Source organism: Heliconius melpomene, chromosome 18 (assembly GCF_056956725.1).
Source record: "Heliconius melpomene rosina isolate 202511_hmr_F chromosome 18, ASM5695672v1, whole genome shotgun sequence".
Lineage (NCBI taxonomy): Eukaryota > Metazoa > Arthropoda > Insecta > Lepidoptera > Nymphalidae > Heliconius > Heliconius melpomene.
In genome coordinates this window covers 11,710,815-11,736,221 of record NC_140406.1, presented here as the reverse complement: position 1 = coordinate 11,736,221, position 25,407 = coordinate 11,710,815, and the positions used below count along the sequence as shown (strand labels likewise).

General features: G+C 32.9%; 1 protein-coding gene and 1 non-coding gene across 2 annotated transcripts in view; both read right to left on the bottom strand.

The window, feature by feature from the left end:
- The window catches only part of LOC146529605 (uncharacterized), a 30,480-nt gene extending 5,858 nt beyond the window's left edge, over nucleotides 1-24,622 (bottom strand). The window contains exons 1-8 of the mRNA XM_085201880.1: nucleotides 24,486-24,622; nucleotides 7,191-7,335; nucleotides 4,053-4,216; nucleotides 3,475-3,575; nucleotides 3,014-3,085; nucleotides 2,390-2,552; nucleotides 575-669; nucleotides 76-245 (exon numbers count right to left, since the gene is read on the bottom strand). Of these exons, the coding sequence (XP_085058006.1) occupies nucleotides 76-245; nucleotides 575-669; nucleotides 2,390-2,552; nucleotides 3,014-3,085; nucleotides 3,475-3,575; nucleotides 4,053-4,216; nucleotides 7,191-7,331 (906 nt within the window). The 5' untranslated portion in view covers nucleotides 7,332-7,335; nucleotides 24,486-24,622. The remainder of the gene's footprint in view (nucleotides 1-75; nucleotides 246-574; nucleotides 670-2,389; nucleotides 2,553-3,013; nucleotides 3,086-3,474; nucleotides 3,576-4,052; nucleotides 4,217-7,190; nucleotides 7,336-24,485) is intronic.
- On the bottom strand, nucleotides 4,699-4,780 carry TRNAS-GCU (transfer RNA serine (anticodon GCU)). The gene has a single exon. It is a non-coding gene; the product is annotated as a tRNA-Ser (tRNA).
- Nucleotides 24,623-25,407: the final 785 nt, after the last annotated feature.

The window sequence follows — 25,407 nt, the reverse complement described above, 5'->3', positions numbered from 1 at the left end:
TGAACAAAAAAGAACTCAAGTTAAGAATTACAATACAAAATTGTAGATAAAATTATATTATTATATTTTACTCACCAAAAACAATCGACTCCTTATATTCTGTATCTCCAGTTTCCTCTGGCTATGTCTGTCCGCGTTGGAGCGCGCGTTCTCGAAGCGCCCCACCAGCTCGTTCATGTCGCAGAGGGAGGTCTGCTCGCGGGTTGAGTTGTGCATGTACGATGATTTTAGTACTGAATCCTCATCTGGATGGACGATACGGAAGTCAGTGGGTCGGATTTTAGAAAATTTCTTATTATGTTTTTAGTTCAAAAATAGAAAATGATTTTTTTTTATATACTGCAAGAATATTATTTATGTCGTTTAAAAAACGTTGTGCAGTGTTATTGTTATTACCGCTTGTCTATCTGTATATTACATTATTAAATAAGATATACTATTGAAAGATTAACCTCATATTCACTAAGATTTCAATTACATCTAAATTCGATTCTAATTCGAATCCACACTCATTATATAAAGTTAAACATATCCCAATTCTCTCACTATATTCAATAGTTTTGCACTTTCTTACCTTCTTCTTCTTCTTGTTCGCTGGAGCTGTGCTCTACGGATACTCCGTTCAAATATTCGTCCGATACACCGATATCCATGCCCTTCGCCTTGAACCTACGCATTATAGACGTTTTTTAATTAAAAAAATATTAATATAATTCGTAAAGAAAGATGCATTTGTTTTGAGGTAAAATATCACAAACTATCAATGACAGATTGTTTAAAAAAATAATTTCATAATCGAAAACGATAGTCCTTTTTACAGCTTCACGCTGTATCCTGCATGGAGCAGAGTAGGCAGATGCAGCCTAGTGTTAGGACACTCCGCTCCCCACTTTCCGCCGATTTCTGGAGACATTGCGTATTGCGTATCGAAGTTCAATCTAGAGCTAAGAAATGAAAAATTAAATATTTAATTTCCTGGAATAGGAATCGAACCCACGACCTGCCGCGTATAAAGTCACATGCTTGTGTCATTTGCGTGACTGTCCTCAAAATATTCTTGTTATATCTACATCCGCATAAAAGATCCGAAATGTCACTTCCGTAACATGCCTGGTCAGAAACGCAAACCTCAAAGATCATATTACACACATAATTTTAAATGTATTCTAATACAATATTTGAAAATCCATACAAATTCAATAAATTATTATTATATTTTCTTTAATATAATGGAATATTAAATACATTTTTATACACTTTCACTGTATAAAGTAACACAAATGTTCCACACTGAAACACTGGCCGGCTTGTAAAAGACTGATAGCTTTCTTTTTTAAGCGGACATCTTTAACTATTTTAGTTAAAATGACTACAATCTTAATATTACGGAAATAGAGTTTAAAATGGACTAACACAAGGTTAAAAATCAAGCGTGTAGTTATCAAAGGAAATGCTCTTCTCAATTTTTATTCGATGCTACGTTATTATGATCGATACATTGCCGTTTTTAAAAAAATATATTTTTTTTTATTTTTTATCACGTTTAATTTTCGTAATATCAGATAGAGTCCAAGCTTAGATAGAGTCCAATTATTTCATAGAAAATAAAATGCATTTATTACCATAAAAAATACAAACGAGCCCACACATCTATTAATTTCAAATGTATATCTAATGAAATATGAGAAAAGGTTTAACTTAGCACGCAATGTCTCAAGAATTCAGCGGTTCTTGAGAAGCACGTATTTTAAACATTAAAAAATCTAAATGAATTTGAATCCTAAACATAGCAATGTATAATTAACTTTGAAAACGTGAAAAAAACCACACACTTCTATCCACATGTGCATTTAAAAATAGTTGATGACGCAAAACATTAGACGAAACACTTTGTTACCACTACAAGTATGTATATTATAGTAATTTATAAAGTTTTTGACATTTTATATGTTGGATTTGGGCCAAAATGTTATTAATTTGCTTATTTTATATGCTTTCGATTTTTTCCGTTTTTTAATTTTGAAAAACTGTTCTCTATTGTTGAGAAATGTATGATAATCACAATGTATATTTCTGTCGATAATAAATATTTAGTATTCAAAAAAAATAATGTAATTTTATAAGTTAAAAAATCGCACTAAAACGCGTCGAAGCGTCATGGTTTCGCTTGTGATATACAACTTTTTTATGTTAGTTGTAACAATTGTATAAGGATTTCGACGTAGCTTGATGAGAACGAATGGCTTAGTGCTTAATAGCTTGGACGGTTTCCAAGAGGTGCCGGTTCAGATCTCGCTACGTTCAAATTTTTATATGTTTTCTAAATAAGTATTTTTCTACCCTGAGTGTGGAATAACACTAAAAATGTCAAAAATATTATTATATTTACTTGGCCAACTTCGATAATAGCGCAGTACTTTTCTCCCTAGGCACTCTGGGTTCGAGGGTAACAGGTTCATCTTCCCCTTTAGCCTTGCGCTCGAACACTTCGAACCTAGACTTGACGTCTAGAGAAGCTAACTCTTCGAGACCTAGATCTGGTTTATCGGATGCTGTAAAAATTATATTCTTAATTAATATAAAAAAAAAACAGCTTCACGCTCTATCCCGCTCGCAGCAGGGTAAGCAGAGGGAACCTAGTGATCTTTATTAATATTTATATAGTAAATCCATTTTTTGTTATCTTTACATATCGTTTGCAAAATTAGTCGTAGACGAAAAGAAAGATGGTGGAATTAAATATAGTAATTTTTTTAAATATTCGAAGAAATATCAACATTGTTGAATTTCAACTGAGTGCGATTTCAGCACACAATTCATTTAATTAGTTTCGAAGGCACTGTAGATTATTACCATATTATTGTCAAGAATATTTATTAAAATTTAAAAAAAAAATGTCCTATTCAAAATTTACTATAGTAAAAACTAGTAAGTTTAAGTCTTAAAATAAAAAATACTTAAAAATAGGAAAAGAAATTAGAAATATAATATAAAAAAAAAACATCAAATTTACCTCTAACGACATCTGGTGGTAGTTCAACCGGCTGGCTCTCGCAAATGATCATCTGATGCTTTTTGGGTGCAGCTGTAAGAAAATTAATATAATTATGTTTTGTTCATACAGTTATGAGGACAAATTTGTGATTTTCTTATCAAGAATTTACAATTTAAAAATCCTTATTTGAATTCATGGATTGGATATATTTCATGTCAAATTAATAAGTATTTTAATATATTGGTATATATCGAAAATATTACAAATATGAGAAAAAAAGTATCCTATGTTCATCCCGAGACCCTCAAGTATCTCTATATGAGTATTTTATCACAATTAAATTAGCAGTTTGGCCCTGATTGCGTAAAAGACAGAGTTACTTTCGAATTTATAATATAGGTATGGTTAATTATATATGTGTGAATAGATAAATTATTACTGTTTTTTATATTACAACAATGAAAAATATTAAAATATACCATCAACTTCGTCATCGTCGTCGACGGGCTTCGGTTCGAATAGCTGCTTGAAATGCGGCTTACAATATAACGTAGTGTGATCGCTTTGATATGTTTCCACTCTGGAACAAATAAGTTTTTTTTTAGTTTCACTATATCCATAGCAGGGTAGCCAGAGAACGGAACGACAAACATAACGGTTTCTGCATACATCTTTCGCCTTGTCCATTTACACGCCTCATGGTGGAGCTCCTCGATACCTACTCCAATATCATCGATACTGTGTGGCTTCTCTCAGATCAAACGAGGTCTGCCTTCCTGTGTATCTCTGGAATAAAGCTAAACTAATTCCGCATATCCTACACAGAGCATACACCGTGCTTCCTTTTTTGAATCTTATTCTATAATACCCACTTTTGCCAGTTCATTCATTCGTTTTATTTTTAATGTTTGAAGAATATTTCAATATACTTTAAAGTCAAAATTGAACATTACACCAATACTAATTTTAAAATAATATTGATGCAAAATTCTTTCTTTTTTCTCGCAATTCTCCTGTTTTCTTCCACAAAATGACAAAACAAATAAAAAATACTTACGTCAGCTGCTTGTTACACTGTACACATCTAAAACACTCCTTGTGCCAAGCTCTCTTCTCCGCCTTGACGCGTTCCATGGCGTACACTGGGCGGGAACACTTGGCGCACGTTGGGTTTTCATTGTCAGCTTTCATTTTTTTGTACAGCTTTTCCGAACTTTTGGACTGTAAAAGGAAAATAGCTTACCAGTATATTAATAGTTACGATAAGTCGATGATGTTTTTTTAATTTTCTTTAAGGAAGCTAAAGCACACTTACTAGAAATTATTTGGATTATTATGGATATAGAAATGTAATTTATCTATTTTGCATTCATTACATAGACATGCACATGAGGCACAGTTAAAAGAAATTATTCTATTTAAAATCTTTGTCGAATGAATATTAAGCTATCAAAAGTTCGAACGGCAGTCACACTCAGAACTGAGTAGAATCTACTTGAAATCCTACAAATGTTTTGCTCTACAGATGAACAGCCAAACAGAATATAACTTCTATTTCATTTGTAATAAAAATATAAAAACAGATTTTTTACTTAAAACTCTGAATTAGTACGAGTTATTTAAAACATAACTAAATTTATAAGATTATCATCACAACGAAATAAAAAAAATATATAAATTAAATAAATACAAAAAAGACACATCGACGAGGATGGGATTCGAACCCACGCGTGCAGAGCACATTGGATTAGCAGTCCAACGCCTTAACCTCTCGGCCACCTCGTCGTGATGGTGCCTTGCGAAATACACCGCCGATAGCAAATATGATTATTTATTTTTACTTTCACCTTTTTTTTTTTAACTTGAGGCTGCATCACGCATGTAGCAGGGTAGCCAGAGGGTACCAAAATGTTAAGTTACTCCGTACCCCACTTTCCGCTAAATGTTTGAGACATTGCGTGTTGAGTAGAGGAACTCAACACCGCACTTTATCTTGTTACCAGAGCGAGGAAATGAAAATATATGATTCATTACCTCAAGTGGGAATTGAAACTACAACCGTAGCGTTTACAATCCACACTGTGCCACTGAGTCACGAGAGTCACTATTATTTTAACTTTCACTTTCTTTTGATTTCGTTTTTTAGCTTACCTAATAGCTTTGTAGGAACTCAGAAATGGCAATTAAGGTTTTGTTTATGTTAAATGCATGTAAATTAACGTGTTTGTATCGATCGAATGTTAAATAAAGGTGTGGCTATCAAAGAAAATAATGATTTTTTTATCCAAATCATGACAAAATCTCCTTAGACGCTTAGGATTTACTAAATATCGGTATTTAAAATAGTTAATAAATATTATTAAAATATAATTCAACAGATATTCGTTTTATGATCTCAATTTTTTTCTTATATTTGAACCAATAACAATAACCAAACGGTAATAATATCACTTTTTGCTCTAATAAGAGTTCAGCTACTTTTATAATGTAGATGAGATAAGTCTTAATCAAAATTAATTAACTATTATATGAAGTAATTAATCCTTAATCAAGCGACATATCTACATAACGGCCGTTGTGGTACAGGACTGTTTACACGACGACGCAACGATGTTGTGCATTCGATTCCCGTTCAGGCATATTTATGAAAGAGAAAATGAGACGAGGTCTGTCTGCCAACTCTGCTATATGTGAGCCGCTAAAAAGTTATTGTCTTATATGCTATCTTAGAATTGCTAAGACAGATGGAATCAGCCCAGAATTTTTAACTCTAAAGTCTAAACTCTAAACCAATCTTATAATTTAAAATGTAACTCCAATATTTGTACAGTTGATATTAGAATAAACTTAGCGTGCGTCAGTCAGTCATTGTAAATATACGATATGGTCCTAACTAAATACATAATCAATGCTTGTTACCAAAGGTTAGTTACGCTATTTACATGTTATGTGTAATATTGATGCCGTTTGGGTGTAGCGTTTTACCGTAAACGTGACGGTTGAGGTTCGATTCCTAGTCGAGAAAATGAATTGTTTCATTTCTTCGCTGTGGTATCAATACAGAGCGCATGGTGGAGCTCTAGGGGGAAAAGTGAGGAACAGTGTGTTCTCTATGATTTATGCAAAATATATAGCATAGCAAAGTTAGAAGTAATATTTGAGTGATTAACTCTCTTATCAATTCATATTACAGTAAAAGTTATGATTTGGGGAGGTTTTAATAATGTTGATGATTATTTTAGATAATGACAATTTTGAATTCATCTATTTATCTAAAACTAGTGGACCCGGACACGGCTACGCCTGCTTGAACTATAAGAATATTTATTAAATATATTTATGAAATTATTGGATGAATATCAAAATATAAGCTCTTTTTGGGTGACGTTTTCTTAAAACAACAAAGAAACTGCAAACCGGTGCTTAGCAACGACGGTTGTTATTAACATGGCAGAATAAATTGCATGTCAAATTAGAAAGTATTTTAATTTATTAGTACATATGTGTAATGTAATATTATATAGCCTATAGCACTTCTGAAGAATGCAGCTTTCATACAAAACAAAAACATAGTAAATCAGACCAGTAGATCCAGAGATCTTAGCGTTCAAACAAACAAACTCTTCCGCTTTATTATATTAGTATAGATCATGTTAATAAATAAATCATAATTAATATGTAATATCCATCCATCCCGCCTGTTTACTAGACTAAACAAATAAATGTGACAAAATTACTCTCCACATAAATTTACATTCTCCTTCAACTGTTTTAACGTCGAAAACTACTTACGTACACAACATATTATAGGTAAAAAACCGTATAAGAATCTGTAAGTACCGTACGATATTACTAAGACGACCAATCACTGTACCAGAACTATTTGAAACTCGGTTAATATTATTCATTTCAGGTCAATGTTCGTACAACTGTAAATATGATTAATACTAAATAAGGTAATAAATTTTACTTTAAAGACAATGCAAACTTAAAAGAAAATAAGTAGTTTCATAGTCGATTTTCTTATGGTAATCTGAATATTACAGCGTAGGCAGAGGGAACCTGTGAAGACACTCCGTGAGTCTAAATTTATTTATCCTAATCTAGATCTACCTTCCTGTCTACCTATCTTCCTATAACCGGGAGACGAATACAGCTAAAAAAACTACAACACATGAATTGAAAAGCAACATACCACAGATATAGAACCTTCGTCCTTGTGCCTCCTCGACTTGGTCTTCTTCTTCACCTGCCGCGTCTCCGTCACCTCCTGGTACGAGTGGACTCTAGACTCTGACTGGATGAGGGACTGGGACGCCTCGATTGTTGTTGCCATCGCTCTGAAAGTAAATGTAAAGTTAGATTTTACTTTTAATTACTTATATTCTTTTAGGTTTTATGCTGTATTCAATATGTGCTGGAATAGTTAAAGATAACCTAGTGTTAACATTCCATACACCAACCGCTTTGTGTTATTACCGAGCGAGAAAATTTAAATAATTTATTCTCCGAATGAGAATCGAACTTATAATCATCATGGCTGCCAGATGCTGTTTCACGACGATCCCTGGCCCATGATCCATGAATTGTTAATAATAATTTACTTTTTTTTATTTACTTTTGGTTTTTTTATATTTATAAATGTATCTTTTTTTTATAATAATTTATATTTAAAAATGTAAAATTGATTCGCTAGTTTAATAAAAGTATATGCTGTATTTACTTTTCATTTGTATTCTTTATAATAGCAGGTAGAGGTAATTAATGTGAGGACACTTCGTTCTCTACATTCCGAATTATTAGAACATTTAAAATCCAAAACCATTTCGTCTTACCATAGCTGATGAATTCTGGTAAATACAAGTATAATACATTCTTTCAGTTTCGATAGAAATCACAACTATTGATTGCTATAGGACGTTGCCACACTGCGCCGTGAGCGACTCTATCTTTTTAAAATGATAATTGCAATTTTTTCGATGTTTTGCTCAACTTGCATGTTTGTAAATATATATTTTTTAATTAAATACTATTTTATATATGTCAAATGACCAGTAGGCATGGCCAAAATGGCCAATGATAGACAAATTTTTTATAATTTTACAAATTTATTTTAGTGTATAAAATGAACCTGCAACCACCCATCGGATGCGTTTAAACGACTACCTACCTATGTACATATATAAAACGTGTAACTTTCTCCATAAGGAAAATTAATTCTTCAATGCGTCACATTTTAGCATTTTAAATAAAGTGACAATCGCATGTGAATCACCAATTAATATGATATCGATTCCTGTCTTTCTAATTTCTTTTACAAAAACTTTAAACAATTTTAAACGTTAAAATGTATAGTAAAGCAAGTAAAAGTATAGAGAAAACCACGTTGGCAGCCAGGGTAGACAGAGGGAACCTGGGTAACTGGAAATCTAATGTTAAGACACTCCGTTGTTTTGTTCCAGTCTTGATGAAGAGGACTGGATGGAGGATCGTGACTGTAACGCGAGGTTGGGGGTTTGACTCCCACTTAAGAAAATAAAATATTAAATATGTTTATTTCATAAAATATTTAATATTTTCGTATAATATTTAATAATTGCCATCGGAAACGAGGCAAATTGCCATCGGCAATCGGCCACTCAACACGCAATGCCTCCACAATTCGCCAGAAAGTGGGGGGCAGAGTGTCTTAACACTAGTAGGTTCCCTCCCTCCCTGCTGTGTGCGGGATACAGAAATACAAATATACCAATCAATTACTATCCTTATTTTCTCTTCATCATCTCTATCAGTAAGTAACATTTGTATTACCAAATACAAACAGTGTCACATTACAAGATTCAATTAGGCCGCGGTATATATAGCCCAGTACCGTGCACCCAGTTGATGCCGTCCACATACATACGCCTATCCTATAAATACGTCACCGCCTTGATTAATGCTTTACTGGACTTATTTCTTTTGTTTTAATTAATTATTATGTTTGATGGTAGTTGGAAGCACTAATTATGTATTTATTAATTGCTATTCACTTTCTTTCAAACAATATCTATACTTATAATAAAATCGTAAGTCGTGTCTGTATTTAGAAGATATTTAATAAAAATGTTATTGGGAAACTTTTGTTAACGTAATAGAACCCAAAACAATGATTTTTAAAATTTTTGTCTGTTTGTCCGTGCGTTTGTAATCGCTAATCTCAGAATTGACTTAACCGATTTAGATGCGGTTTTCACTATTGGATTCTGAGAAGCTTCCGAAAACATATAGGGTTTATTTTATTACAATCGCTTCATAAATAAAAATGTTATGTCAATTTAAAGCTACAGATAGTTTATATAACCGTTTTATTGAATTGACTGAACCTTTAGTTTTCATTTTCTTTATTAATATTTCTATTTTAAGCGGACGTAGCTCAGCACGGGCCCACTAGTTTTAATATAAATTAGGAAAGGAACAGAAGATAAAAAAATACATAAATAACATAAATATTAACGCGTAGGTATATTACATATTTTGAAAAACAATGTGAGGATGTCATTACGACTAAACTGTCTGACACATCGTTTTAAGGAAAACAAAAACAACACTAAATCTCAACACCGCAAGTGTTAAAGTCAATAACAATTAACGAGGTTAAATCAATAACCTTATTTGTATTTTCATACAAATATATTATGTTGATTTTATATTTAAAATTAGACCCATCTGACTGGAAAAGCGACGGATGCGGGTTCGATTTCCACTTGGGTGACTGAATTATTTTCACTTTCTCGCTCTGGTAATAAGACAATGCACAGCGTTGAGTTCAACCACTAAGCACTCAATGTCTCGAAAATACACAATGTCTTAACATTAGATTTCCGCATTTACTATCTATCATAGATGAAACAGGAACCCAGAAATATGTGAGACATTCAGGTAGATGCCTTTTATAAATTCGTAACTCTATAAATAAGCCTAGTAAAAGTCAACCGGCCGGCGATTCTAAATACGTCTTAACATTTGAATTTCATTCAACAGATATTTAGAATTTTTTTTAGCTTCACGCTATAGCTGAGCTACACATAAGAAGATCCTGAAGACTTAGTGTTAAGATACTCCATTTCCCATTAAGACACACTTTTTTCCACTTTCCGCCTATTTCGTGATGAGTGGTGGAACTCAACCCGCTAACGCAACCACGCTTTACAACGATACAGAGCAAGAAAAAGAAATGAAACTATTAGAAAAAGAAATGAATATATTTTATTGCCTCAAATGGGAATCGAACGCTTGCGCTACTGTGCTACGACGGTCTTGAGTCTACTTACATGCCAAAATCAAGTTTCTAAGACTTGAGTTCAGCATAAAGCATATAATTTCTACGAAAACGAGAAAAGTCTAAATGCAAACAAAGCTGCAGGCGACGACTAGTGTTTAATAATTATATGTTGCATTTCAAAACAAATTAAGTATAAAGTTAAATATAGGTTAAAATGGTGGTGGTTATTTTTATACAATTCACACCATGAAATATGGCAGTTTGCAGGTCGATAAAGTGTTTGTTTGCGACATAAAACATTTTGTTGGCAAACTTTCACCCGTTATGACGTCTTTCAGGATTTGTTAAGCTACTGTTAGGTGTTTCTCGAAATTTCCACAAAGGAAGCAGACGGAGAGATGATGGTGGTGTCCTTGTCTTTTATTCCCTTTATTTCGAGGACACTTTTTATGTGTTCCTGTTACTCTCATCATAGAAGTTTCATTTACAAACGAACTCAGCTGCGTGACAACAGTAGACCTTCATAATTTCGCAAAACATTGATTAGCACATACTATTAATGTCACGTTCGTATATAAGAAATACCTAATTGAAAAATTAAACAGTTTCGAGCATATACTTTATTACGAAATTTCCCAATTTAAGTTAATAACTATAAGAACAACCACTGAAAGTAGAGATGGGAGCGTTGTAACATCTCATCTCATCACTATAAAACAGCCATAAAAAAATGATATTTAATAACATAATTTGTAAAGAGGCCATCATGGCTTAGCGGTATAGCGCCTTAACGCGATGGTTCGATACCAATCGCGCCGTTAAGATCCACACGATGTCTTGATAATTGAACAGAGAGTGTGAGAACACTCTGCGTCTTTTTTAACTTTAGGTTTCCATAGTTCATCCTGCTATACGAGAAAAAGAATGAAGCTGTTTTTTTCTAATTCGTATAAGTTATAAATTATTATGGAAAGAAGAAAAGGACATTTTAGTCTCACTAAGTTCTTTCAAGGTATCCGAATGGTTGTAATCTATTTTTTTAAAACTAATCAGTATAATATTAGTCAATAACTACATATTTATAAGAAAACAGTATAATTTAGGAAACTATACTTATAAGGATAGTTCACCTAGCACTAACATAGCTAATAAGTAACTTATTCAACATGTTTATCTATGTCATTAACGTCAAGTCAACATATCAAAGTAAGGGGTATAATTACGAAATTAAAGAGTTATGTTGGAATAGACTTTTATAGGATATTAGTATTTATAAAAAATGGAGAAGCCTTCGTGGTACAAAGGAACTGTCTCATTATAAACGCAACGGTTGTGGATTCGATTCCCAATCGGAGGTATAAATTACATTAATCTCCTCTGGGTTAAGCAAACAAAGCGTCTCGAAAATAGGGCGGTAAGTGGAGAACGGAGTGTCTAAACACTAGGTTCCTTCTGCCTAACCATTTTAACAATTACACATATAAATAACAACAAAATATGTCTAGAAAATAAAGGGGTAAATAAAGGGTTTTCTCTAATAAGTTCCCATTGCCTACCCTGTTTTATGCGGGATAGAGCGTGAAAAAATAGCCAAAGTATAATAAACTAGCGGTCTGCCTTCGCACTTCGCAGATACAAAACATAATCAGGGCATAGCTATTTTCCGCGAACTGAGATCGCTTATCGCGTTAAATCACAGTTGTAGCTGTAAATAAATGGGTTACTCGCAACTCTCGTCAAGTCAATCTTTTAACAATGTTCGCTTTACTTGTTTCACAATTGGTGAGGCGGCGGGTTTGCTTGAAGTTTCATATATGTCATTCTTATACTTTAATCAGTAAAATATAATTATTATAATTTTAAATTATGGATACAAAATAAAATTACATAGTAAAAAAAAAACAAAAAAAATACATGCATTCTAGATATAATTTAAAATATCACCAACGAGCAATAATGAGCGAACGGAGGGTCATATTTGTAACCAACAGATAACGTCACTTTCCCACTGAACTATCTTATTTTAGCATCACACTATTTGCGCTTATTATATAAAGGGAACATAATAGTAAAACATTCAGTTCTCTGCCCAATTTTTCATGTAATAATTAATTACGTCAAAGGGAATCGAACCCACCCCTCGTGTATACAGCCGCACGCTGTGTACTGGGCCCTTGCGCCAGCCACGGCGGCCTCAGATATGGTTACCTATTTTTATTTCGATAATTTTCTGCAAACGTAGATTATATTTGAAATTCAAAATATCTCACATAATTTCAGAATAGGTAAGATTAAATTCGCTTATAAATAACAAGTAACATCAGCGCTCCCGACTCCGTGGACCATGTATCCAAAATACTCGTATATACTTTACTGTTTACTCGTATATTTCGGGCAGAGTGGGCGTAGTGTGCGAACGGTATATCACCATTTTGTGGATGAAGTTTATAGATTTCAGCATTTTCCAGTGTAGCTTTATAAATTTTGTTTTAAAATTTTTGAGATTACAATTTTAAAATGGGGAACAGAGTTGCTTCTGACTTTCTCCTGTTGCGTGCGGTATTTAAGGACATAATTCGAGGCTGTAGTAACGCAATGTCTCCTTCGGAGGAATACATTGTTTTATATCTTCATTTCTTCGTTACGGTAACAACACTCTCGAAAATTCGGTGATGGGTGAGGAACGCAGGTGTATTAACAACTGCCGCTGTCTCTGCCTATCCTGCTGTATACGGGATTCAGCGTGAAGTTCAAAAAATAGCTTTAGAGATACAGAAATAGTTATCAAATCTATCGTTATCCGTCTAAGTAACGTCCACTCTAGTCAAAAGTAGATGGGTGTACAAACATTAAGAAATCGACCTCGGTCGTCAATCTAACATCAGCGACAGTCATTACAGGCCTGCGTGGTTCTAACAGCTTGTTTCACTGCAAGGTATAATTAGTAGTCTCTACATGGATTTAGGAGGCCAAGTGGAGCAAATATCTGTGGCCAACTAAAGGTTGCTTTTTTACATCTATATATATAAAATCGAAAGGTCACTCACTCATCACGAAATCTCAGAAACTGCATGTGCTAGGAATCTCAAATTTTGCACAGGAGTTACTTATAGGACGTAGGTGCTCGCTAAGACGGGAATTTGCAATATTCGACTTCTAAGGGGTCGTTTTTGGGGTTGAAAGTTTGTATGAAACTTCGTTACTACAAATGTTAGGAGTCCCAAATTTTGCATAGACGTCACTAGGACGTAGCCATGGAGACAGAAATTAATAATAACATAGTTCACGCGGGTGAAACCGCGAGCGGGCCGCTAGTTATAATATATAGGTCAAGAAGAATATAATTTTTAAATTTATGAACATTTTTTAATGAAGCGAACCTCTTGAGAACTGTTCAAGAAGCAAAAGCGCGTAACTTGTACGATAGATAAAAAAAAGCATAGATCGATGAATTAGTAAACTGGAAAAAAATACATTTTCTTTTACTGAGACCACAATTTATCTTAAATAAGTATACTATTTACTAGTAAAAAACCAACCTATAAGTTTTGATACGCTTGGCTGATTTTCTTTTTTTTTCCAATTATATTGTACAAGCAGGTCAATGTCCTTCTTTCCGATCCTTGTGCGTTTTTAAAACATGTTAAAATGATATAAATAAAAAAATATATTTCAAAAAGACTTGCTGTATTGTAAAGACTTGTATTTGGTACATATTTTTTAAGCCAAAATAAGATATAAAAATCCTTCGCCAAAACCCAGTCGAACTGACGACTAGAGCGAAGAAATCAAAATATTAAATATTTAATTTCCTCGACTAGGAATAGAACCTGCAACCTGCTGCGTTTACGAACGCTTGTGCCCCAGCGCCAAGATTGGCCTGACTGAACCAAATGGTAGGTAGTTAAAATCACACAATACCCTTCTCAGACACTTCAGAAGTTAATTAAATAACGGCGCGGCCTTGTTACGGTCAAACCCATCTTCTATAAAGCGCAATTAATTGACACGATTACTCTAATTTATGCGAAAGCGTGTAAATACGCGGTTTTGCATTCCAGTTTTTTTTGCTTTGCTATAACTATCACTTTACTTTCAACGAATGGTAATGTCGGTTTTCCTAGATACACGGAGACTTGTATGAGTATATCGAGTTTTCACTAGCTAAGTATGTTTACTTATATGTTCATTAGAAGGGGATATTTTACCTTATAAGATAAGATATCTAATTGAAAATTGTTTATTAAATGTCTTTCGTTTGACATAAACCTATAACCGCTTGTTCAGAGGCACAGCGTGCGTATACGCGATGGTTGTGGATTCGATTTTGAAAAAAAAAATGTTTTTAAAATTAAAAAAAAAAATTGTTTCCTATATGGTATATAACTGTTTGTTATTTCAATTTGACCACGCGGACCACGGGAAGCCGTGTGAAAAAGCTAGTTATAATATACCTTCATAAGCCAGTACAGAAATGTGTTTCAACGGTCTACCTACATAAATTCTCAATATATGTATTGGGAGTTCAAAGCGTTTGGCGGTTCATTTAAATCAAGTATGCCGGAATGGTATTCTCACCTGGGCACTTGGCAATGCGCCTCGGGTAAAATTAACCAGCGGTGTTGAATATAAGGGCAAGGGGTTAAATATTTTAGATTAAGTTAATTTATGTCTGTGGTAGGTACCTACTGCTAACCAGAGAGTAGCTGGAATTAATATTATTACGTTTGGTACTAAATTTTTTGAATATATAAATAAGAATTCTGTCATGCCAAAATTACAAAACAATATGGATGTTTTTTTTTCTTTATTCCACGTTATATCTTTAGCGTGATAGCTAGAGAGATCGGAGGAGATTTCTTGCATTAAGCAGTAGAAGTTAAGTGTCACATTGTTCCCTTTTTTTCTTCTTTGACGGCATCTATAACAAATGTACTCTTAAGTACCAAAAATATGTAGGTATAGTATCATTCGGTGGTAGCTTTTTGTTCATATGTTCATTCGACTATTCAAAAGTGCTTATAATAACTGCCTATTTGAATAAAGAATATTTTGAATTTGAATTTGAATTCGTTCATACATATTGCAATTTTTTATTTACAAGGCAATTTAAATCCGAGATTTGTTCACCTACTAATTATTATTAACTATACTTTAATTATATATTATTAATCTACATATAATTAGTGCACAATTCTTCTTTTCAATTATTATAACGAGCTTAGAACGTTATGATTTTATTTTGTCCTTGAGCCTAACATCTGTCTAAAGCAATTTACCCTTAGCGGAAACCAAACCTGTAGTCTGGTTCTTGATGGACAGGTGGCACAATGTAATCTGTAGTAATGATTTTGTTTTAAAAGTGCAGTAGGTATACACTCAATTATGTTACAATTAAATAAAATTATATGGTATATAAATTTAATTAAACACTAATTAATTCCAATCAAAATCCAGAATTCGGCGGAAAGTGAGGAAGGCAGTGTCTTAACACTAGGTTCCACCTGCCTACCATACTGTGTGCGGAATACATCGAGATGGTTTAATTGACTTTAAAATTTTAATTTTAAAATATAATGATAATAAATAATTATAATCTTCTGTTAGACACAATAAGCAAACTTTGAACCTAGCTAGATAAAAAAAATAGGAGTTCGTGTATTTAAACGCAGTAGGTACACCTATAGGACGTTTGTTTCAAGTTTTTGCACACATCAGAAGTTACACCATAAATCACACTTCACATAACAAGGACAGAAAGTGAGCAATATGATTGATTATTTGGTTAACAAAATGACAGCTCAAGCTGTCAAGAGTTAAATAATAGAGACTCTGGTAAGTATGAAATGAATATAAAGTATCTTAAATGTTAAATTCAATACTTTTTGTATAGAAATGTCGAATAAAAATAAAGATACATATGCATGTATTTGCATACTTAATTCTTCGCTATTTTGGTAGAGTCGAGTTTCGAGACGATTAACAATAAGGTGGAATGGTTAAACTAAAGAAAAATTGTGCTTATAATTTTATATATAAGTACCTATATTTCAAAGCGACTAGAATATATAGTATATAAGTGAATGCATTTTACGCTTAATTTATCAAAAAAAATCGATCATTTATATACTTAAATTATTACCCTAAAATCGGGCTAAATTCGCAAGTGGCAACACTTACACCTGCAGCGATGCGCTGGCGCAGGCGTTAGGTTAATTTTAGATACTGTTATGTCACAATGCGATTGCCCCGTTTCCTGGTTGCATTTTCGTATAGTGCACTAACGATGTGTCAGGTAGTTATACTGAATGTAATGGCGGAATGCTGATTTTAGCAAAATATACAATTGAAAGTAGGTCTTGTTGTGTTTAAGATAGCAGTTTTATTAATATGTAGGTATACATAAATTATACACATATATTTTAATTTCTTTGCTCTGGTGTCGAGGCCAAACGCTCGCAGAGTCCCGTTCCTACCCTGGTGTGTGCGGGATACAGCGTGAACCCTGAACTGCCAGATAGCGATCAAAATATCAAATTAAATTAATATACCTACAGTATAATATCTAGTTATTAACTCCCAACAGCACAGACAATAGCCTTTAAAATTAAGTATAAGATAATATCGTCTTAACCATATTGTTCCAATTAAAAAATGAGGCCGTTAAGCGGTCGATGCACGTAGCTTTTTGTGAGTTTCGGACTTCGATCGTTCGTTCACCAAGTATGAAATGTGATATATATTTTAAGATACATTCACTGGGTTAAAAGAGAATTTCGATTAATTTCTTATGAATTATTCTCTCCATTGCTGTGCTGATTACAAATACAGAAAAATAAAAGTATTTATACTTAAAAATAAAATTTTCCTCGAATGATCTGCGAAACCACGTATATACACCATAATGCCTTGGCGTTAAAAATTAAAAGCATATTCTTTTTTTAGCTCCACGCTGTGTCCCACAAATAGCTGGGCAGGCAGAGATAAGGCTCTTCACAACAGAACTGCCTTCCGATCTGGTGGTTGCTTTATATTCGGTCGACGTTCCAGACTCTATTTGAATAAAATATATTTTGAATTGAATTGAACATAGTGTTGAGACTCTCCGTTCCCCACGCATCGCCTTGTTGAGTGGAGGAACAACTCAACGCTTTGTCTTGTTAATAGAGTGAAAAGATTCCCCTGAGTGGGAGGCGAACCCATAACCGTCACATTTACAGTCGATGCCACCAAGACGGCCTCTCAGAAAATCATATTCTAATACAAAATGATTAATATTTCAACATTTTCCACTTTTACTTTGCATTCATTACAAGGTGTGCCTCCATACCTAAAGACAGTCTGCTCGCAAAGCGTAGTGTCGAATACAGCTTTGTAAAGACAGCGTGTATTGTTAAATCTACACAAAGGTTTCCCTTATCAAAACATTCAGTCAGTAGAAAGGCATGCTGAATCATAATTTACGAGGTTTCTAAAGATTACCATGACGTTTGGAGAAAATGGCACTCTTCATTTAGTCGGACAACTATTGTTTTTAATAACCTGCCAGATTTTGATAATTTTGATTATTATGGGACTATCTAAATGGAATTCGTTGTGGTACAGTAAACAATCCGAATTGGCGATGGTAGTGGATTTAAATGCACATACACACACACACACACACATCTTGAATAATTATAGCGATAGCAGCTGCGGTGCCTTATTTAAATATATACTCTGTTAATTAAATTACCAAAGAATTTAAACATTTCATCGTTAATTAAGTAAAATAAAATATTAATGCTACAGTGAGTTGTCATGACAAGCAACGCCGCGGCCCAAAGCTACTATATAATAAAAGATATAAATATATTACTTAATAATTATTTATGGAACTTGTCTCTAGATCAGCTAGAAAATGGACGGACGAATTTACCTAGGCGCATTGCCTAAGTAAATTTGCTTTCGTTAAAAGATTTATATTAATTCAAAAAAAAATTAACCTCAACCAGATTTCGAATCTACACCACACATATATACTTAAAATCAAAAATTTAAAAAAACTTTCATTTTATTCATATGATTGGGAATACGAACAGAAATTCTTTTATAAATATATATGTTAAAAGGTATAAAAAGGGCGACGTTCTCATTACATTCGACACGTTCAGTTTGTGAATAACATCGGCATGACCGCATCGACTCTGGCGATCGCCTTCCCACAAACATTTACCCAATTTGCTAAGTGCATAAGGAATTTTGAAGGAAGTGTAGATTGTATAAATCTATGCTTGTGACTAATACTATAAAGCATAAGATTTTGTTTGGTTGAACACGCCAATCTCAGAAACTCCTGGTCTGAATTAAAAAATATATATAATATTTTAAATTATCTCCATTTCTCTGATCTGGTAAGATTAATCGAGGTGTTAAGTCCTGTCACTCTAAATTCTTCAAATTCTACACTGCTATATTGCAGGAGACATAAAAACTATGAGGACAATTATGAAAATCCATGTATAAATTTTCGGTTTACAAAATTTTATACAAATCCATTGACCCTGAGCGACGACGCGTCTACCTCATCATGAGAGAACAAGGTGAAAAGAGAAATTTGTATCTTTGTCACTTACTCTATGTAATTACATATATAAGTAAAAAATAAATAGCTTGTAAAACATAATGTATGGACGTGATGAAGATCTTTTGAAATTTCAATATTTAAACATTTAAAGACCCGACGTCGTGGCGTCACAGAGAAAGCAAAATCTCCAAATCACTAAGTACCTAATGTATCGAAATTTTCTTAGCATTTTATGGGTTCATCGTGCGGGTGGTAAGAGAGGCAGTGAGACCTTGACCTTTAAAAACACAGTAGGTATCGTTGATACTGGAAGGTCACGTAAGAAGCATGCAGACATTTCCGAGGACAAGGAAGAAGATGACTGGACATACCAACGGGATAGAGCGTGGTGCCATCTCCTACCAAATAATAACCCACTTTAAAATTATATTCACGACGTCTATATAAAACACGAAAGTAGCATTTTGTTTACAGTTACATCAGTATGTTATTCTTTGGCACACGTTCCTAGTCCCGTGACTCACGTGAGAGACGATTATTGGATATCTTCGTGAATCACCTGGCATAAAAAATGGCTGTGATAAAAATTCGAATAAAACGAGAAAATATATTGCTGCAACAGATATTATAGAGAAATAGGTACAAAAAACTTTTTTTTATCAATATAAGAAAAAAATTGGTTAATAGATCAGACAATATGACAGTTATAAAGAAAAAATATTTTTCAAGTTACAACTACAGTCATAGATTAAGTATTACCACTTGGAGAAATGATTCAAATTTTTAATTGTTTCTATACCCGGTGTGGTTCGAAAAAATATAGTGAAAAGCACGTTTTATTTTATTATTATGTATTGTTGTCCAAAGGAGATATTTTTTAGCTTCACGCACCCACATTACCGTTTCTTTTTTTTCATCTAAAAAAGTCACGTAAATGTTCAAAAATAGGCAGAAAAACAGAAAGTGGTAGTGATTTCCCACTTGTATACACAGGTTTTTTTTAATTTACCTCAGTTTTGCAGGCACGAAACTAAAAATAACTGAAAAAAAAACAAGAATGTACATAAAACGTTATTTTATTATATACCATAACATGTATCGTTTAGGCGTGGTGCTGCGTTTGGCCACCCACAACGTAATGTCACAAACATTGAGCGGAAAGTGCGAAAGGAGTGTCTCAACACAAGGTTCTCTCTGGCAACACCGCTAAGAGAAAAAACCGTAAAGCTTTTTTTTATTATTTATTATTTAAATATATAGTTTCTTTTGTAACAAACACGAATGACACTAAATTATATCTCTAGAGAGACATAATACAAGACGCGTATAAGGGCAGGCCGTCTAAAAAACCAAACACTTTTTGTACGGAAAGTAATGAGAACTCGAATTGGTCCCTGTCACATAACTTCATTTTATTACAAAGTTCGGAACAAAAACGTCATACAATTTAATTACTCTATTGTCGAAGCTTGAGCAATGTTATTATGTAGACATTGTATATATATTTTATGTAGGAATATAATAATACAAAATATAATATAAAGTTTTTTCAGCTTTACTCTGTGTACCACAGGGAAGGCAGCGGAGCCTAGTGTTAAGACATTCCGCTCCACCTTCCCTCGAATTCTAGAGGCATTGCGTGTTGAGTGGCGAAACTCAACACCGAGCTTTGCCTCGACACCAGAGCGAATAAATGAAATATTAAATCAGTCGCGTTCACATCTGTAACTTGGCAAGTCTCACCTGGGAACCTAGTCTTAAACATTCCGATCCCTCTGCAATATCTTAGTATCAAATATAAAACCATGAAACCATGGCCCATTTATTATTAAAATCTAAATATATTTATTGCTTCACCATAATAAAACAACAATCAAAAGGAAATAAATAGGGAAAATGATAAATGCAATAAACAGATACATATAGTATGTACATTACAAAATAATATTTGCAATATTCGTGACAATTTGCAATGGCGCACTTAAATTGAATGCCGAGTGAAAGCTTTTTTGGTATCACTTCATTTTTAAAAATACGAGAGACTAACTTTTTTGTACGGACTATAAAATAGGATACAAATTTAATAAGGATTCTCAATACTTCTCCACTTAACCAAAGAACAGAATCTAGTGATTAGGAACTCAGTTTTATTTATTAGTTATTACAATATAATACTTTCTACTTATTTGAAGCAGTTGGATGGCAGATCTCATTTCTGCATGTACAGTTCGCGAGGTAAAAGCAAAGCTTTGCATTTGTCTCTAAAAGTGGAGTCAGAAAAAAATAATAATATTAGAGATCAATAAAAAATATATAATTTCTATTACACCAGACATTGCATCCTCATAATTTTCAGTCTTATCTGGTATGTCGTTTGTGTTAATAATTAACCGTTCAGTTATGTCATCAAAAACAGCCAACGTTGCTAATTTTCACTTTTAATAAAGAGAACACGAAATAAAAAAAAAAGAAAAGGAATTAAATATGTTGCTGTGCTATAAATACAAGAAGTTATAAATACAATTTTCTAAACAAAAAAAAAACAAACTGTACAGCAATTTGACCTCCTATGGGAATAAGAAAAATAAAAGTCCTGAAGTCCATGCAAAGATAGTAACGGGTGACGCCTAGCTATACATATATGTATAAGTAAACAATAATTATTTGAAATAACCTAAACTTCTTAAACATTAGCCTATATGTAATTTAATACAAGATGCGTACAAATAATGTTGATTGTAAAGTAACGTGTAGAGGTACTTGGCGGCCGAATTGGATCGTGGTTATCAATTAAGCCAATTGCTATCGAAATCTCGAAAGAGGACCGAGATAAGTGCATTGTTTGCATTTCTCTCCCGAAAATATATGAGAAAAGATAAAATGTCTCCGTTATAAGAGTCACAAAGAGAAATGTTGTATAATATGAGTGGTGGAACTGAACGCCGCGCCTTGTCTTGTTACGAGAGCGAGGAAATGAAAATTATTCATTTCCTTGAATGGGAATCGAATTTACAACCGTGGCGTTCACAGTCAAACATGTGGATTCCGGGAATGTGGCCATCTTGGCGCAGTTTGTGTAAATAAATGTAATGGGTCTGGGTTCAAATAGTATTCAAGTAATATATATTTAAATAAGTTTCATTTCCCGACGCTGGTAAAAAAAACACGAGTTCGGTTCCGCCACAAAACCAAGTCGACTCAAATTCGGGCGAAGCCGAGAAAAAGTTTCGAAACTAATTTCTTTGTCATCAATACGAAAAACAGTATAGATATTATGTTTTATATATCTATGCGTTATTATATTTAAAAAAAATAAAATTGGCGAACCAGCAACATCAAACAAAATATAAAGTTTCACTTAATGAGTTTTCATAGAAATTCGATTCGAATCAAGAAATTCCCCGAATTCGTGCTTCGCAATGATGTCCAGATGTATCGAAACAGCTCCTACTGATTTTTTCTCAAGCTTTTATTAATTTTACAATGTACACAGAAATACATTAGTTATAAATCTCTCTGTTCTCCATTTTCCACTTAAATAATTATATAGCTTAATGAGTAACGGAACTTAACGTCACGTTATCCGGCAAGACCAAATAAACGAAAATATTCTGAAATAAGAAACCGTGTCGACTTCGAGAATCAAACCAATAACCATCGCGAACAGACTGGTATTGCCCAAGCTCTGCCACAATAATGATGTTGTCACTAGTTAACTAATTACTTATAACATGGTAGTAACTAAGATAAAGTAATGGAATGAAGGAATTAAAGCTATTAAATTTCAAGTAGACAGGCCTTTGTGGCACACCAGCACAACATCTGTAGACACAACAGTTGCAGGTTTGATTCCAACTGGGTGGAATGAATAATTTTCACTTCATTGCTCAAGACAAAATAGAGTTTTGAATTCCTCCACTCAACACTCTATGTCTCGAAAATTTAATGGAATGTGGGTAACACAGTGTCTTGAAACAGTAGTGGAATGCTCAAAATGATCTGGAAAATTTCATAAGTTTGAATGTAGTCCGAGCCAGCACCTATTAAATTTCTTGCCAAACTGTTTTTATGATGCACCTGCATTTAGTGGTTTGAGATGCTAAATGTAGAGCTTAAAATTAGTTTTGGAACAGGTTTTCTTTTTAACAAAATATTTATTTAAAAATTAGATAAATATCTTATCTTTATATATATATATCATATCTTTATATATGAATGTGAATGAATGAAAATAGATTTTATTACTTTTTACTAAATTTTATTTTAAATAAATGTAAAAGAGTAGTAAAAACTCTTATAAGAATCACAATCATAACATCAATTATTGCTATATTATAATTATTATTCTGATATATTATTAAGTTACTTAGTATGTAATCCTTTATTAAGTTATTTCCTTTTTCTATTTGCAAAAACATTATAAAAATCATATTAAAGTTAAGACATTACATCTTGCGTAGAATTCAATGCTGCTTACTTTATTTCCTGTAATTGAACCCACAACTAAGGAGTGGAACTCCCTGCCTGCTCAACTGTTCCCCGTTAAATATAACCTGACCGTCTTCAAGGAAAGAGTGAATAGGCATTTTCTGGGTAAGCATGCTCCACCATCATTCGCATCGTCACTTGCAACCAGGTGAGATAGCGGACAAATGCTTACCCATCTTCAATAAAAAAAAAAAAAAACTATTACATTTACAATCTGACTGGCCCACTGCGTATCACCAGTATCTTTTTTATCCCTATATCTTAATGTTCTAAAATATGTAGTATGTCAGACAGTAAGTAGAAAACTGTTTAAAATCTAATTTCATTAACACAGTAGATTCTTATCAGCACTGGTAACTCATTCAAAGAATGCTCCTAATGGTGATATTATCTTCCACTTAAGACTATGGCTACTGATAGACAAATTATACTTTTAAATAAGCTTGTTTTTGTAGCTATCCCACATATAGCAGAATAGGCAAAGGGATTTAGTGTTAAGACACTTTGTACTCTGACAATTTTTCAAGACATTAACTGTTAAGTGGCAGAACTCACTTAAGTGATAAAACTTCTGTTACAAGAGTGAGAAAAGGAAAATAATTCAGTCACCCAAATAGTAATGGACCCCCAACCCTTGTTTTAAGCAATAACTAAATTATATTTGAATGTCTAATAAGAAAATTATTGACGTCTATTTCATATATGTTTAATATATTTTTAGTTTGTGAAAGTAGGTGGCAAGTGATGTAATATGAAATGAAACTATTTTCAAATACGAAAATATGTAGGCTAAGGTAAAAGAAATTCTTATTTCAGGTATTCTAACCCTCACCTACTGACACGAATCTATTGAGTCATTTACGTTTGCTCATCTCTTCAGCTATTTTAAGAAACTTAAATGCGCGCCCGAAAATCTCATTAAAGAACTTTGTGTTTGCGCCAAAAGGATAAAAAAGAAATTTATAAAGCTATCAGTGGACAGCGTAATGCAACAGGAATGCAAGTAACGCAGTAGATACGGCACGAAGCGTTTTATTTTATTTTTTCAACTTCCTCACAGTAAGTATTTCCGCAAAATTGACAAATAATGACAGAAATCATTGTTTCACCTAATAGGAATAGATTAATAAATTGTTTTATATAAAATAAATAAAGTTTAAGTCAAAACTTACGCGTATAATATGTGCACTACATAAAAATAAATAAATTTAAAACTTCACACACGTTCACTGTGTACACAACTGCACTGCAATCTGTCAAACTGTGTGATGAAAGTGTTGCTAGATTCTTCATTCGTTTTCCCGACTCCTTTTGTTGCATAAATAAAACGAATAATATAATTTACGATCAATCAGTAAAAACATTATGTATATTTTTTAATTAGTACTATATATTTTATAGCTTATGATTTTTATATATTGATACTATGTTTTTATGAATAACATTTTGATCTATGTTGCCATTACACAAACCAAAAGCTCCCACATTTTGCACTCGGCAGTTTTGCCAGCTGAGTGGTTCACATTACCTACCTTTTATTATTATTAGAGGTGACTAAAAATAGGTCAAATATTTAAAAATGCCCGCTGGCACGCGTCGCGGTCCTAACTTATTGTAATCACATAACAAGAATTAAGTGGAAAATGCGAGATTAATTGAAATATTTTACTTTATTCCACTGCACAATTTTCAATTATTACTTAGAAGATTGTTGAAAACAGATATATGTTATTCTAAATATATCATTTTTGCCTGTAATATTTTTTTGTTTCATTCCGCTTTATAAATGCTCAACATATATTTACGAATGCTATAAATATTACATATAAAAATTGTATTTATAATACATTAAAAACTATGTTTAGAGTGATTTGTGATAATGTGTAAGTAGCACATTAAACTAAAAACCTATCAATCAGCAGTGTAACCATGTAAAGAAAAAAACACAGTTCATCGTTTCAGAGAGATCAGTACGGCAAGACGAAAATTAAAATAAGAAAGGATCCATAAACCTGGTTTAGTGGCTTATGAGGTATAATTTCGAAAATGTTACACCGTGCTTTTATGACTCGCTACATTTTTACGACATATTTT